The 16,447-nt window shown below is 38.7% G+C and overlaps 2 protein-coding genes across 5 annotated transcripts in view; one reads left to right on the top strand and one right to left on the bottom strand.

Annotated features, from left to right (window-relative positions):
• RPAP2 (RNA polymerase II associated protein 2) overlaps window positions 1-5,974 on the bottom strand; it is a 44,938-nt gene extending 38,964 nt beyond the window's left edge. The window contains exons 1-6 of the mRNA XM_063343352.1: window positions 5,836-5,974; window positions 4,801-4,846; window positions 3,665-3,779; window positions 2,881-2,979; window positions 1,802-1,867; window positions 490-578 (exon numbers count right to left, since the gene is read on the bottom strand). Of these exons, the coding sequence (XP_063199422.1) occupies window positions 490-578; window positions 1,802-1,867; window positions 2,881-2,979; window positions 3,665-3,779; window positions 4,801-4,846; window positions 5,836-5,896 (476 nt within the window). The 5' untranslated portion in view covers window positions 5,897-5,974. The remainder of the gene's footprint in view (window positions 1-489; window positions 579-1,801; window positions 1,868-2,880; window positions 2,980-3,664; window positions 3,780-4,800; window positions 4,847-5,835) is intronic.
• The window catches only part of GLMN (glomulin, FKBP associated protein), a 22,597-nt gene continuing 12,067 nt past the window's right edge, over window positions 5,918-16,447 (top strand). For 2 of the 4 annotated variants that reach the window (XM_063343355.1, XM_063343353.1), the window contains exons 1-9: window positions 5,918-6,049; window positions 7,622-7,693; window positions 8,200-8,325; window positions 9,703-9,822; window positions 10,644-10,752; window positions 11,976-12,222; window positions 12,692-12,791; window positions 15,710-15,897; window positions 16,386-16,439. In XM_063343355.1, coding sequence (XP_063199425.1) covers window positions 7,628-7,693; window positions 8,200-8,325; window positions 9,703-9,822; window positions 10,644-10,752; window positions 11,976-12,222; window positions 12,692-12,791; window positions 15,710-15,897; window positions 16,386-16,439 — 1,010 coding nt within the window. In that variant the 5' untranslated portion in view covers window positions 5,918-6,049; window positions 7,622-7,627. Of the gene's footprint in view, window positions 6,050-6,163; window positions 6,361-7,621; window positions 7,694-8,199; window positions 8,326-9,702; window positions 9,823-10,643; window positions 10,753-11,975; window positions 12,223-12,691; window positions 12,792-15,709; window positions 15,898-16,385; window positions 16,440-16,447 lie in introns of those variants that run through there. The other 2 variants (XM_063343356.1, XM_063343354.1) reach the window with 2 other exon arrangements.

Here is a 16,447-nt window from a genome sequence, read left to right as displayed (position 1 = left end):
GCAGGAAATGGGCAATGTGAAATTAGAGTTTTAGCCAGGATGAAGAGCCTCTTCATGTTATAGTCTGCTTTCAGGTGCAAGCATTCACAGTCTAACCTTAAGACCAATGCCAAGTGCTGTGCTAGAAAGTCTCCTATAACAGGATAAGATTAATTCATCCTGTGGTGAAAACACTACATGGTTTGTAAAAATCCAATCCTAATAAGTGCATTTAAAGTTAATAGCAGTTGACTATTATTTATGACTAGTCTGCCCTCTAACTAACATGGTCATGTCTACTGAGTAGTACTGAGTGATGTTAATTATTGAGATAAATATTGTAACAACACTTTTAAAATTGACACCATGCTAAGCTAACATGTTAACATCAGTTACCCCTCTGTCAGCCTCATCATTTTGATGAACTGCAGCTAATTAATTCGCATTGCGGCTTGGACAGAGAAAACTATATTCTCAAAAGGAGCAATGAGCTTATAAGGTTATACTTACTTTTCTTCTTCTCGCATCCATACTGGACTCTTGGAAATCTGAGCTTCAAAATATTTAGATGCTCTATAGCAAAAGTTGCTGCAAAAGCACTGGAAATGAGAGAGAAAGCAAGAAAATATGACTAAAGACAAATTTAATACTCATATAAAGTTGTTAGAAGTTGTTTACAGGCATATATGCCTGTAAAATTTAAGTACCAATTCATATTTCTTTTTAAGCCTATGACCAGGTTTCTAATTCACCTGAGAAACCAAACCTATCAAATAGGTCTATCCCATTCCCCACAAGACACTTGAAGCTGCTTCTTTTTTCACCACTTTTCTGCTTTTTGCACTTTGATTACATACCGAAAAGCAAACCAGTGTTGGATTCTACATAACAGTAATTTAAAAAAAAAAATCCAAAACTGCTCAAAGAGCCATCCCTAATCCAACAAGACAGTCATAAAGACATGCAATAAAATTCAGGTTTTTAATAACAAAAATTTTGGTTGGCAACAGAACTTGGATATTTTGCAATACTCAGAACAACACCTAAAATTCTGCAGTATTTTTGAAAAATTATCTTGCACGCTTACATCAGTGAACAAGACAAAACATCCCACTTCTCAGAGTCTTGCTAAGTAGCTTGAGAATGCAATTCCCAGAATTTTGTGTATCCCAGAGTTGTAACCAGAAGAAAGGAATGTATATTAGCAACAGTGGTTCTGGAACTAGAAACATTTATCCTATAATTTAGTGTATAAGCACCTCTAGGTGATTGCGTATCCTGTGAGCAGGCAAAGATGACTTTTACTCAACCACATGCATGAATATGCTTAAAGAAAGAAAAAGACTTTGGGAAGAGACAGCTTTTACATTGAAAAGTCCTCAAAAAAGAACCCTAAAGGTAGTCACACTAAGGAATGCATAAGATGCAACTCCTATTACGCTACCACAAACTTCAATGAATGAAAAGGATGTGCACTTTGAGCCTACTAAAGCTCATTGATTGTACCAGAGCAAAACAGAACACTTCTTCACAAATGTCTTTTAACAGATCAGCTGTACCACATTCAAACTGCTATCCAAACTTTCCATGTTATGTTTAAATTTAGAAAAGAAAATAAGAAGGTTTTTGTCTTTCCAAAGAGAGCATCTAGAAACTAAAATGCATGGAAAAACTTCATATTCTAACAGTTCAGGAAAATTATTTTTGTAAGAACCAAACGCATTGGCTCTGAATCAAGCCACTTCATGAATGCTGTTACAAAATACATTTCTGATGGTGAGACAATATTAAATACATTTTAGAAATAGACTTGTTACCATACCTTTCTTTCAGTGATATCATAAACTCTGTTTGTTTTTGTTGAAATCCTGTACTTCTGTTTTGGCACCTAAAACAATATGCTTTCATCAGCAAAACTTACTTCCATCGTGACAGAAAACTTGATTTTAAATTCACGTATTTTAATATCTGTAATATGTTCTAACTGAATTGCATACTACAACCGCCTTTTCTCTCAATTCTTTTGATATTGTACCTTCTCGGATGTAAGAATGGCAATTTATCTCTAATCATTCACATCTCACTATCAGTAGAAGCGCACTTCAGATCCACAAGAAAGCCACCACTGAATGTAAAACAATTGAGCTGCCATGGCAGAAGCTTTATTCATGTGTAAGTGTTGGGCAATTACAGACAGGTCCTTCTTTAATCTGCATCTACTTATATGCACGTGAGACTGTGCAGTCAGGGACGCCCACCACTACCCAGACAAACCCAGAGAGGAACTTATGTAAAATATATTACAGTTTCCAAGTTAATTTCTGTGGGGATATATAAAGTCTGAAACAGTAAAACTTTTTGCACTTGAGTAGATTTTTTTTTTTCAGATAATCAGGTGTGCCACAACTAGTATTACAGGTTATCCAACTGAACTGAGTTCTGCTTAAATTCTGACGTACCATACTTAAATAAGTGTGACTACGATTTTGACACAGGCAACATACATTTTTAGAGCAGATGTATACACATTCACATAGTGATATCCCTGCACTGTATTATTTTTTCACTTCGATCCTTCTCAGAAATATATGGTTACACTGAAGAACGAACAACATCAGAAAATCTCCGCGTGCACAAAGGAAGGCCATAACGCCATACCTCATTCATCTTTATTACGGTCAAAGTAGACGCTAACAAATTCTGTCATACAGTAATGGTTGTCAATGGAGCAAATTTTACCTTTTACTTCAGAAGGATTATACTGAAACGGAATGATATGATGCCTGGCGCATTACTTGGCAGTATTTTAATCTATATTTAATATTGCAAGTTTAAAAATGTGAGAGAATCAAGATTTTGAAGAGATTCTTATGATAACAGCATTAATAAAAAGTAACTTACATTTTCCAGTTTATTTTGACATAGAGGATAACCACATAGTTTGATGATAGACCGTTCATCAACAACGTCTTTATAGTGAGATGGAGTAATAAATTTTCCCTAAAATGACAAGAAAACAGTTCAACAACAGATACTGGAAAATCTGTCATTTTTTGTACTCAAAACATCTCATAAATAAATACATATTTTTAATTTGATAACAGTTATTTAATAAGTTTAATAAACAACATTTAGAACCTACAGAGTAAAAACAGTAAAAGGGTAAACAGGGAAAGATGACAGACATGGGCAACTTCCTTTCACATATAGAAAAGCCTCATAATTTTGCTCCTATATGCACCTATTTTCATAATTTTCCTCTATTTACATGTTTTGTACACCTATTTACCAGCCTATTTACAACTTCAACAGGAACAATCATCATACTGTTCCAGCAAAACTGTACTGATAGATAAACTGTGGGGCATTACTGAGACATTGTCTAAATTCACAGATGATGTGATGTGGACCTAAATTTTTATACTTCACCTATCAGTCCAGAACCATAGAGGCATAAACAAAGGCTGTGGTAATAAAGTGAGGATTCCCAAATGTATACAGTCCTGCAAAACTAGGGCATGTTTTCATTGCAGAACCCTTGACAATAAGGCAATCATCATCAGCGCTGCTGAGAGAGAGAATAAATCATTTGTCTACTTTAAACCGTAGCAAATTGTTCCAAAAACTTTAAAAAAAGAAGTTGAACACTAAGATACAAAATACTGTAAAAACTTGCAACACCTACAGAATTCAGAAGGAAGTCTTCAGTAATGTTCTCTTCCAGTAGTTGTTCAACAATATACAATGCTTTTTTCTCAAATTCAATCTTCTTTCTCATAGCAGCTTCCAGAGCTGCTTTTCTGTAACAGAACAGACACTGAATGACACACAGGGCAGATTTCCATAAAGAATTCTCCAATTTTATCTTTATCTATTTTCTGAAATAAGTAGCTTCTATTTTTATGCATCACACTATGTTGGCCAAAAAAAGCAACAAGTAAACTGGACTAGTAATTCTGTAATAACTACAGAGGAGTTTCCAATCTTGGTTTCCTCTGTTTCCACCCCAGTCAGGAAAAGTATTGACTCTTACTGCATTGCCATACTTTCATACAAGGTTACCCAACTTGCAAGAGAGGGAAGCCCAGAACCAGCTGGACAAAGAGCCCTGGACAAACAATTTATGGAGTGTTGCTAGGAGAATGGGAGCTGGATGAGACACGGAAGAGCGGGAAGAAAAAAGGACTGGGACAAGACTGAGTGTGAGAATACAAAGTAAAGGAAGGAATAAATCAAGAAAATACCACTACAGTAGATTTCCTGAGTGTTCCTGAGTCTTGCCACTATTCTACTGTCAGCAAATACCCACAGAGCAACCATTTAGGTGTCTCTAATCTCCATTTGGCAGTGCTTGCCACAGAGGTTGTCAACGTACAGTGATTCTGTTGTCTTAACCAACAGAGGTCTACGCTATTCACCTGGAAGTCTAGGTCTACTACTGTGTCAAATGAATATTTAGGTAATTGTCCGTGGCAGAAAGTGTTCTTTCCTCTCAAGTTTGTTTTTTGAAGTAAATAAAGAAAAATGGCAGGTATGCAAAGAAGTTAAGATGGCAAAAAGCAAGCACTACAGACTATGTAAATACAACTGTGGAGGTTACATTCATAAACTTCTAGCATATTACACAATGCACATATGTGCATGCTGTTAGAAGTTACACAGCATCACTCCAAACAAGCCTGTATGATGTTGATGTTGGCAATCTCCTGAAGTTAGTCACTGTACTCTGAGAAAGCAAAAAAACCACACAAGGCAGAGAATGCGATTTCGAAGTGAGGCAAAAAAACATGAATGTCACATGTTGTTTGTTAGAAACTATACCTTTGAGCAGCATCTTCATTCTTCTGAGCAGCTAAATGTTTATTTCCTAGAAATCAAATATACAAATGGAGAAATATAGAAATTAGTGTACTTTCTTTCTTTACGTGAACAATACTGGAACCTGAAAAATAGTGAAACCTCTAAACTATAAGGACAATCAACAGAATTGCTTAGAAACTTGCTTTTGGTGGCCAAGAGTGACTTCAGTAAGCTAGCAATCATTCAGCAACTAGTTAGACATGCTTTTTGTAAGTGCGAGGGCAGACAGGCCCAACTCTCTTCATATTCTCTTTCATCGTGTTCTGTACAGTCAGAAAGCTAAAGGAAAAATACTTCTGACAATAACTTTGTGCTAACCACGCTCACCCTGGCTCTCCATCCCGGCTTCACCCCTGCACCCCACTGCTGGGGAACGCCGTCCTTTCCAACTGCTCCCACCACTGGGTTTGCTCCGGGCAGGACCCGGCACGCCGGCACCCCCGCTCACCACAGAGCGGCCTCTGCCGCCACCCCCGCCTCCCGCTCTCCTCACCGCGCTGCCCCGGGGTCCTGCCCGCCCTGCCCCGGCTACCAGCATGCAGCACTCGGGCAGCGGGTCCCTTAAGCAACAGGAGGAAAAATAACGCACTGTTATGCTTAGAACACTACAACGCAGTTTTCCGACCAGCTACACGATCGCTGTCAAGCCTGAGGTTTGGAGCGGGGCGGGCCGCCGGCACGGCAGGAGCCAGGCGCGCACCCCCCGCGCAGCCTGAGAGGACGGCGGGGCGCCCGGCCCCGCCTCGTCCGGGCCACCGCCCAGAGGCGACGGACCCGGCCGCCGCCGACAGACGCCGCTCGCCGGCCCCGACCGGGCAGCCGGCCTGGCCCGGCCGAGGCCCACCGAGCGCGCACCACCGACCGCGGCCGTCCCGGCGCTCCCCCCAGGCACAGCGAGTTGGGCGAGTCCGCTGTGCCAGCCGCAGGGCACAGGGAAAGCCCACAGCGCCGAGCGGGGGGAGCGGCGCGCGGAGCCTACCCGCGCGTGGAGCCTACCTGCGCGCCGCCGGCTGGACTTCCCCTTCGCGCCGCCCTGCGGCTTCCCGGCCGCCATCATCGCGGCTGCCCGGTCCGTCCCCTCCCTCCGACCTCTCACCCGGGAGGCGGAGCCACCGTGGCGGCGTGCCGCGGGACCGGCAGCGGCGCGGTACGGCCGATTGGGGCTGAGGGGCAGCGGAGCAGGGCCCGGCTCCACCGGCGGCCTGCTGAGGTGAGGGGCGGGTGGCCTTGTGATTTTTTTAAATTGAGACGCGAGTTAAAGGCTTTGGCCGCCTCTTTGTACCGGCCTGCGCGTTGGACCCGCCTGGGGAAGGGGCTGAGGCTTGTGTTTATTAGAGAGGAGGGGGTTTGGCGGGTACTAAAAATAGAAAGTTTCACACGATTCGGGTGGTCTCTGCTTGCCGCTGAAACCTCCATAAAGATTTATTAAGAAACTGGATTAAGTATTAAGGCCTGAGACCGTCTGCGAGCTCAGCTGGTAAATCCTTGGAGCAGTGGCTGCTCAGGGCATGTTTCCAGGCTGTAAGTACATTGTAAAGTTACTGAGGGCTGAAAAATGCAAGAATATTAGCATTCAAAAGTATATTTAAGTTGCTTTGGGAGGATTAGTAGCATCCAGTACAATTAAGAGCTCAAGTAATACAATGTGTGGTAATAAAGTATATGTTAATGACAAAACGACGGGCTAGGTACGCTGCTAGATTGTAGTGACATAAGTATCTTAAAATAGGTCGTTGAGAATAGGAAGTGAGTTGTTTATTCTTTAAATAATAAAATTCACACATAGGTGCTTTTTCAGCTTTTGTGAGATGCCTGCTTTTTGTAAATATCCAGATAGGTTAATTGTCTAGATATTGTGTGATGTAGCTGAGGTCAATCATTAGAGGAAAGATTGAGGGCTTTACATTGAGATGTCTGTATAAATATGGAACTTGGGCTTTTGAAGAATAGTTAGCTAATTATCTGGGCATAGAAGTAATTGACACTCATAGTGGTCATATAACCAGGTTTAGGCACATGAAATTACTTAAAGTTATAAAGATTATGACGGCTGCTGTGATATATCACATGTATAACTAAGCTTAATTTTATTTGTAATTCATGGTCCTGACTATGTAGAACTTTGTATGTACTTAACATTACTCAAATGTTTAACTTAATTGTTTTTAGCAAGAAAGCTTTAAATTACAGAGGTAAAATGCTACTGAACCAGCCCAACTTAGACATTAGTAAGAAATAAATTATACTGTGTGCTTAATCTTGATGGGACTGTTGATATAAATGGGCATGGTGGTTGGATCAGCTCCGCATATCCCAGGGATTGGATTAGAGAGTTCTGGTAACAGCTGAGCAGGAGCTCCTCTGGTGAGAATAGTTGCAGCAAATGTAGTGTATCATGGGCACCTGTGCTTGCTACACAGTGAGTCCAGACTTGCTTTGCATCAGCTGCAGTTTTCAATGTATGTACCCAAGAGAGTAGCTGAGGCCTCCTGTCTTCTTAAGATGACCCCAATACGACTTGAAAAATTGCTTCCTTATTCACAGAATGCAGGTTGTTTCCTGTCTGTAATACTGTCTCCTGTAAGCATGGGGAGTAGAATAATACAGTGTACACTTCTTAAAAATGAATTTTTCTGTGTTTTTTTATCATGTGGTCTTCATAATAGCTGTCTGTTTAGCTTGTTCTTATTCCTCTATTGGCATTTTTTTGGTAATGTGATTATTTTTCAGTCTCTGGTTTTACTTCATGTGTTTTAATATTGCACTCTTTAATTTATAATAGTTTTCAATGCCAGAAGAACAAAGTCAAACTATAATGGCGGTTGACGAACTTCAGGCCATAATACAAAGATGCGTAAGTAGTTTTCTTTCCATAAAAGTAACATGTGTGAGCAGTGTGCATTTCTCTTCATACATTATAATTAAAACCAAAATGACACCAAAACACAAGATAGTTGTTAGCAGAACTCCTCACTGGGCAGCGAAGTTCAGCCTCCAGGTTTCATTGACTTTTCTGTGGTGCTTATTCCAAGATGAGATGCTTGATAACATCTGCATCTTGGAGAAAGAAGTGTTCTTGTGCTCAACAGTACCTGTCTGAAGTAACAAAAGCCTATCAGATTAATGTAGAAAATACATCTTCCAAGCAACATGCCGTAATCTAGATTAGAAAGTCCTATTGAAATACTGCTTTGTCTTCTGTAGTAGCTCTTGGTTGCATTTTTAATATGTGAAAGATGTTATATAAGAAAAGATAAGTTACAATGACATTACATTTAATTTTGAAATGACAGCTTGGAATTTCTTATTTTTTATTTGCCTTTCATAAGTATAGATTTAAGCATGCATTTTTTTTTCTAGCAAGTTCTGGAAGAAGCTGATTTCAAAGGAGAAGATTTTAATCTGTTTCAGGTAGCAGGTCAGAAATGTTTAGAAGATGGGTATGCATCTCAGTTATTAGAAGTAATTCAAAATGAGAAAAATAAGGTGAGTTTAAGTTTGCACTATATATTAGTTGTGCATGAACACACTGTTAAGTAGATAAAACTGCTTGTTAAAAAGGGAAAGCTATTTCTGCTGTGGAGCAAGGCTGTACATATGAATAGATAAGTTGCTCTGTGTCAGGTGCACATTCTTGTGTAACTTTAGGTAGCTCACATAAACCAAGTCATGATAATCTTAACAAAATCCATAGTAACTGTTTTTCAGTGAGTTAAGTAAAGAGAAAAGAGACAACAAAACCATAACTAAGAGAAAGTGTCAATGTCCCTCTTTTGCAGGACAGGATTTCAGATGGTGTACTGGGTCTGGCTGGCATTTTCTTTATAGCGGCCTGTACAGTGCTGTGTTTTAGATTTGTAACCAAAACAGCATTGATAACATGTCAGTGTTTCAGCTATTGCTGATCAGCGCTTGTACACTGTTGGGGCCTTCTCTGTTTCTCAGTCTGCCATCTCAGTAACAAGGGAAGTTGGGAGGGGAATCAGCTGGGACAGCTGACCTGAACTGCTGAAAGAGATATTCCATACCATATAACATCATGGTCAGCAATAAAAACATAGGGGGACTCATTACTAAGTAGCTGTTGCTTGAAGACTGGCTTGCCATTGATTTGCTAGTGGGAGTTGTTTTTTGTCATATTCCCCCCCACCTTTTGTCCTCACTTATTAAATTGTCCTTATCAACTCACGAGTTATTCTGGTTTGCTTTTCTGATTCTCTCCCCCATCCCACGGGGGGAGGAGAGCGAGCAACCAACTGGTGGGTGCTTAGTTGCTGTCTGGGGTCAACCCACCACAGATGGTTATAATAATATTGGCCAAAATTATAGGAGCCAACTCAGCTGATGCTAATGTCTGTAGGTGCTTTGGGGAGCTGGGAGAACATACTAAATTGTACAAAGATAAATAAGTTCAGAAAGAAAGTGAAGGATAGAATGTTTTGGCAATGTTACGTGGGGGTCACAGTCTGGTTTTGAATTTTGTGAGCTTGGACTGAAGCTCTTGATCCCCTCAGGTTAAACATAATTTGTCTAAGCAGTCTTTCTTTCAGCAAAGCTCTTCTACTCCGTCTTGTTTTAAAGGTATTGTCATATAAACTCTTAGAAATATATGTTGACATGCTAGAATTAGTACATTGAAGAAAACTGTATAAAATAAGTGTTTATAGGTATGGGGAGAGAAGACAATGTACGTCAAGTACAGACCTTTATGGCAATAGATGTTAAATTTTCAATTATATTATTATGGTTTTGGTTACAACCAGGACATCGATCTGTTGTCTTTTTTGGCCTTCATGTATACAATCTTTCTGGGTTTAGAAAATGTCCCGCTTTGGTTTCTTCTCTGAAAAATCTGTTTTTTAGGTTATCATCAAGAATATGGGTTGGAATCTCATCTCTCCTCTTGTTAGATGTATTTTCATGTACAAACAGGAAGATGATAAGCGAGAACACTGCCTGAAGATACTAGATCAGTTGGCACAGGTATGTTTGTGAAATATATGGTTATAATACAATAATTGTAGGGAAGGGAGAGATCCTAATTTTTCCTCTGATTTCCAAAGGAAACAAGGCATGAATACTTCTGGGTTCTTCTGTCCATTTCCCATACCTTTTAAAATTTTAAACTCCTCATCGGCCAGTTTCATCTGAAGTAGACACCTGCTTAGTGTTCTTAGAGATAATTAACCTTTTACAAATCATGTGAAGTTAGTAACTGGGCAAAACAAAGAGACATTACCCAGAAGAAAAAGGCATACAGAACTCATAAAGTTTTTGACAGCCAGCTGCTGCAGTTAGAGCAGCCACAGCAATACCGCCTCTTGTCTACTGCAGATGCAGAATGAAAATGAATACCTGATGATTCTGATGGAACAGTAGGGGGAAAAAAGTTTTAATCTATAGGAAACTATTTTCATTTCATTCATGTACTTAAAAAACACCTTGCAAACTCTATAGCTTGAGTTACATTCACAATGAAGTTTTTCTTTTCTCTCTACTCCTAAGGATTACTTTCCTAAGGTACTGTGAGTTTTTTATAGACTGCAGAAATCAAGTTTAGTGTCATTATTTATTATGATATGTTTTCAGCTTATATGAAAGTCTACACACATATATACTCTACAGAAGACATTAATTGTAGGGAAATACTTATTGTTTCACATTTGTTTTCTTAAGTATTATCTTGGATGGTCAGATCTGCTTTCTTCACGTTCAGGAACTTCTGTATTGAAGTTTGCTAGTGATGAATTTTTTAGCTTATGACCAAGACGATTAAAAAATTATGCATTGTTCCTCTTCTGCAGCTATGCAATCCAAAGGAACTTTTTTTGGGTTTACTTGAGCAGATTGAGCAGACTTCTGGGGAGCAAGTATGCCAAACTGTCATGTTATTGCTTCAACCTTTGCAGACAGGTAAGATGCACTTTCTTGTGTGATTTCTGAATTAAATTATTTTCCCATTTATTTAGCAAATTAGTTTAGCCTTTGCTGGAATAGTTTCAGAATATGTCTGTCCTGACAGGCTTTACAGTCTACTCTATTTGCAAAGTAACACAAGGTATAATTTTCATGCTTACATTGGCCTGTTAGAAAAAGATTTTATATGGGATTAATAGCATCAGTTGAAAAAGCAATATTTTTCATATTATGCAATAGCTAAAAGCTATTTTTCATCATTTACAAGAATGTGGTCCTGTGACAGTTAAATTTAGAGGTGTAAACCATTCATACAGCTGTTACAGAAATGGAGAATTGCATGGATTTGTGAAATTCTTCATTATCTAACATTTAAAACATACAATTCCATATTTTCGTAGTATGAAACTTTTATTTCAGCTTGAAGCAGGTTGAAATACTTGATTGGGCGGGTGGGAGCATTCTTCTGGCTTACATATAAAATCTAAAAATGTTGGGTTTGGACACCCACTAAGTAGGTAAAAAGCAGTAGTTTCTGTTTTGATATGTGAGATGAAATCAAGTGCCTTGTATCGTAGGCACTGATTGTAGCACTCTCTGAGGCGAGTTATTGAATTACGTTAAAATTTAACAAGAGAAGCATTTTGGTAATTGGAAGTAGGTGGCTTTTTTGGATAGCCCATCCGGAGTCAACCTGCACTGAATGCAGTTTAAGTGGAGAGCCACTTGTGCTACTTTCTCAGTCTGGGAGCCCCCTCTGTTGGTTCTGCTGTGCAGTACAGAATAGTTCTGAGCTGCTTTAGGTAGAGTCAGATCTCAGCAGAAAGGTTGGGCCTCTGGTTTTGCCAAGCAATAAAGTGAGAATAAATCAGTCCTCCAGATCAGATAAATGAATATTATTGCACTTAGACTAATTCTAGACAGACAGTTTTTCAGTCCTCATCATGGTGCTACAGAGAAAGGAAGAATGTGTCGAAATGCATGACTGCTTTAATATTTGTCATTCAAATATACGGTCATCTTAACTACAGCATATTAAGCTAGGTGATGATGTTTAGTCTTCCTGGATTTGCTCATGTGATTTCAGGTATCAGTCCCTCCTTCACTGAAACTAAAGGCTTTCATATGTAGTCATATTGTTTTTCTTCACATTTTCCTCTACTAAGTAAGTAGTAACATTGTCTCAAAATCTTCTCTCTCTCTTTTTTCCTTTCCCTCAGTGCTTTTGAAACTTCAGAACAAGAAGGCCTACTCAGTGGGTTTATCTTTGGCCATGATTATGAATCAGCTTACTCCCTTACCTGTACCTTATACGAAACAACAAATACAAGAAGATAAACTTGGTCTCTGTCAATGTTGTAATGCAGTGGTGGACTTTGCTAAACCTTTTGTGAGTGAAGTTGTTAAAAACATGGAAAAGTCATCAGAATACAATGACATGGAGCTGAAAGAAGAATTATTAAAATTGTGAGCGTCTTATGTCAGTGTTATATATTCCTATAACTTAACAAAAAGAACAGTAGGCATTTATGACATAGGCAATACATAAATCATCTTATTAGTGTTTTATAATGCTGTCAACTTAACTAATGTGATATTTTGAGGAAGAAAAACCCTGAATATGCCTTATGTATTTATGAAGTGAGAAAAGAAAGGTCAAAATAATTATATTTTTTTAGCACAGGAAAATGGTAAAGAAATATTAGTCTCTGTGCTGTGGAGCTGTTTTGGTATTCTTCTAAAATTTACAACAGTGAGGGTAATCATATTCTGGAGGTGATGCTTCTACAGTTTTGTTGTTTTTTGTTTTTTTTTTTTGTTCTCCTTGGAATATCAGGAATAGCAGCAGCTAATAAGAGTATAGACTTTATTGTTGGTCATCAGTGACATATTTGTGACCTTATTGGTGATTTAGTTTCACTCGTTTTTATTTCAGCTGTATGAAAAGCCTGAAATACCCATTATTGACAGCTCAGCTTGAGCAACTTGAAGGCATTGAAGAACATCCCTTTCGCCGTTTTGCAACTGAAATTATAGTAAGTGCAGTCAAAATTAATTACAGTGTTTGCAAAACCAGTGGTCTGTTTCAGAATCACCTATAATTCATTCTAGAGCTCATTTTGCTTCCTTTATTGGTTAGTGGGATGACTTACTAGGCCTTGTAAGATAATGCAGGCAGATAAAGGTCTAGAATGGTTCCGTGTCCCATCTCTGGAAATTACAAATTGCGCAGACATAGATTTGCTCCTTATAAACCAGTTTGGACTGCTCAGTAAATCAGCAGCTGCTACTTTGCTGTAACTTCTTCTTTTTCTTGGCGATGTATGAATTTATTAGAATATCTAAAGGATTGTCTTTGCTGCAGTATTACATCAAGGCAAAATCTACATGTTACTTTTAGTCAAAGTGTTGCACAGAGAGAAATCTCTAATGTGCCTAGTGTAGTGCCAGCTGACTGTTAAAGAATATAAATTAGTGCTTGACTGCTGCTGATGCTAGAAATTCAGTGGGAACATGTCCACTCCATGTTACCAATGCAGTTACTCTGGTGATGTTTTACATAGCAGTTGTGTTTTATTAGAGCGAGATTATTGTGAATATAGATAATTTTATTTAGATTTGCAGCAAAACCAAGCCTTATAATGAGATAGTCAGGTACTACAGTCCGTGCGTATGTTGGAACACACAATAAATGTATGTTTTCATAAATAGGACTAGGTGTGATTAATAAAGTTACAGCAAGTAGAGCTGTGCTTTGTTTGTGTTTTTAATGTGGTAAAGAATATTTCCTCTCTTGCACAAATCCAAATGTAGTGCCTTGACCCTAGCTGGCAGCTAAGCCCCCACGCAGTCACTCACTTAGCCTCCCCCAGCGGAATGGGGAAGAGAATTTGAACGGCAAAAGCAAGAAAAACTCATGTGTTGAGAAAAAGACAATTTAATCAGTGAAGGAAAAAAACCCCACAATTGATGCGTATAAGTGATGAGGTCACTCACCACCTCCTACCAGCTGACCAATGCCCGGCCAGTCTCTGAACAAGTTAATCTGAAAAATATGACGTCCCCAACCCCGCAGTTTGTCTCTGAACATGATGTTACGTGGTATGGAGTATCTCTCTGATCAGTTCTGGTCAGCCGTCCCAGCTGTGTCCCCCCCTGGCTTCTCACCCACCCTCTGCCTGCACGCACTGAGGGGCAGAGGAAGAAACAGAAGGCCTTGGTGCTGTGCAGTCACTGCTCAACAATAGCTAAAACGCTGTTCTGTTATCAACACTGTTTTGGTTACAGATCTAAAACATAGCACCATACAGGCCACCATGAAGAAAATCAATTCCATGGCAGCCAGACCCAAATTTAAAATATTTGTAAATATCAGTTGTCTCTAATTTTCACATGCGTGGTTATACAGTGATTTGTGTTGTGCTGATGAAATGAAAGAATCTTCTTAACAGCCAGCTGCTGAATTATTTTATAACACTTTATTCAGAAGCAGGCTGGTAAATATTATAATGTAACATAAGGGTAGAAAATATTCACAGTACTAAATGGAGTCATCCCTCAGGATAGCCAATGGGCCATTAGTTGGGTAACATTGAATTCTAACTGGAGTTAGAAGAAAGACAGTTTTTTATATGATACAGTGGAGGAATTAGTCCTAGAAGAGCAGAGAAACTGTCTGAAGGTGTCATTTTTGTGGAGGGAATGGCACACCAAGACTTACAAGTTTCAAAAGGGAGACTTGGAGCCAGGTGCGTTGAGGAAAGCACACAGAGATATACTATATATAAGCGTGTGCAAATGTGCATGCATGCAGAGGGAGTCTGGAAGTTGCCATGTGATGCAACTCTGTTTCTTCTCCAATTTGTGTTTAAAAATCTTAAGTATTTTTGCACACAAAATTCTATATCCAAATATTAAGGGATCAGTCAGGTTCATGCAATGAAAGAGAATCTTGTCTCTGAGACCTTTACTTCATTTATTGCAGGACTTATAGGGTGTGCAGTGAAGGAGGCAGGGATTACCAGAAGATGATCTCATGGTTAAGATAGTTGAAGTGTGCTCTGAAAAGCTGGCTTTTTATCCTGCCTCTCCTGTTGGGCACAGTCTGAAAGCACATTTTTTTATGCTAATTATGAATTACCTTTTTCTTCACTTTCTCAAGAAATTCACTTCTGCTGTTTGTGGAATTGGGTAGTGAGAGCTGCAGCTAAGGTCAGTAAAGTCATACTTTGACTATATGACATCTTGTATAATCCTAATTTTCAAAAAAGTGAGACGCCAGATGTTCAATTTGGACAAGTCTGGAATAGTGAGTTAACCTTGGTCTTGCTGTTCCTTCATAGGAACAATAGGTACAATAGTACATTGTGCATATAGTACAATAGGAGTTACGCTACCTCCCAATTCACATGAGCGTGTGTGGGGCCGGGGGGGGGGAACCACACTAGTATTTGTGAAATACTCTGGTGTCATTGTGTTGTACATCACTGGAAAGAAAGGCCATACAGGGTAATGCTAACTTCAAAGCAGGGTTTGTCCTTAGCAGATAAACATTGTGTTGCATATTGATTAGTGAGCAGAAAACAAAATACTGGGTATTCTCTGATCTGAAAACACAGGGGTCCTGTGGCACAACGTGATCATGAAGCTATCGTTATTCATGGCATTGTGGATAAGGGAGCCAAACTAGGGTTTTGCAGGGTGGCTTTATTTAGTCTTTTGCTAACTTTTGAGTGCTTGACTCTGCTATCTTAGTAACATTCTTCTAACAGTAATTATTTTTCCTGCAGGGTCTCTTTTGTGTATGTGTATATATCATAAAGACTCACAAAATATTTATATTAATTTATATATATGCTATGTACAAGAATTTACTGTTAATTAAAGCTTTGAAACTTACTTGGTATACAGATCTTTTAAAGGCAACTATAGGATATCCATCTTTCTCTTTTAGGACATTTTGTGGAATATAAGAGAATTGATACCATTAGTGTTTTTACATCGTAAAGGCAAAAGTCCGCACTGGGAGAATCAGGAGTTTGCGGACATAGAGCAAAAGAATTCTGCGGAGTCTTTGGCATGTCTGTCATATCTGATGTTTGTTCAGCGTTTTGGTATTGATTGCTTTCCAATGGTATTTAGGTAAGAACTATTCTTCCTCACTTATCATAAGCCTGAACTTTGAAGATTCTTTCTGAGCAGAAGAAAGCTGTGTGAATGGTTATGAATGAAAACTGTGTATTTCACTAGTATTTGTTTTATGTCAACATTGATGCATTTATATTTTATGTAGCTTATATTACATACAGGAGAACATACTCCAGTCCTCCTACAGTTTACTCTAGAATGGTTTAATTTTAGATGAGCTGTGCTTTTATAGAAACTGGTAGAATTAGTTACATGCCAAAAATTAACATGTATTAAATTTTCAATTGCATATTTATAGACAGTTTCCACATAAGAGTTATTAACAGCAGTTTGACTTACTAATTTGTGTCTGTTTCAAAATTAGTTTTATAAAGACGTTTTAAAAAAATTTTTTTTAAAAAGACTAATCCTGTCCTATATTAACTATGTGTAAATGTATGTGGCTTATGCAGTTTAATGTAAACCTAATTTTTCTCTTTTAGTCCATCATACCTTCTCCAATGTAATATGACACATATTGAAGTGCTACTGATAAGGTAGGGTT

The sequence above is a fragment of the Chroicocephalus ridibundus genome, chromosome 8 (assembly GCF_963924245.1).
Source record: "Chroicocephalus ridibundus chromosome 8, bChrRid1.1, whole genome shotgun sequence".
Classification (NCBI taxonomy): Eukaryota; Metazoa; Chordata; class Aves; order Charadriiformes; family Laridae; genus Chroicocephalus; species Chroicocephalus ridibundus.
Note: the sequence above shows the minus strand (reverse complement) of the source record. Positions and strands in the feature narration are given on the sequence as shown.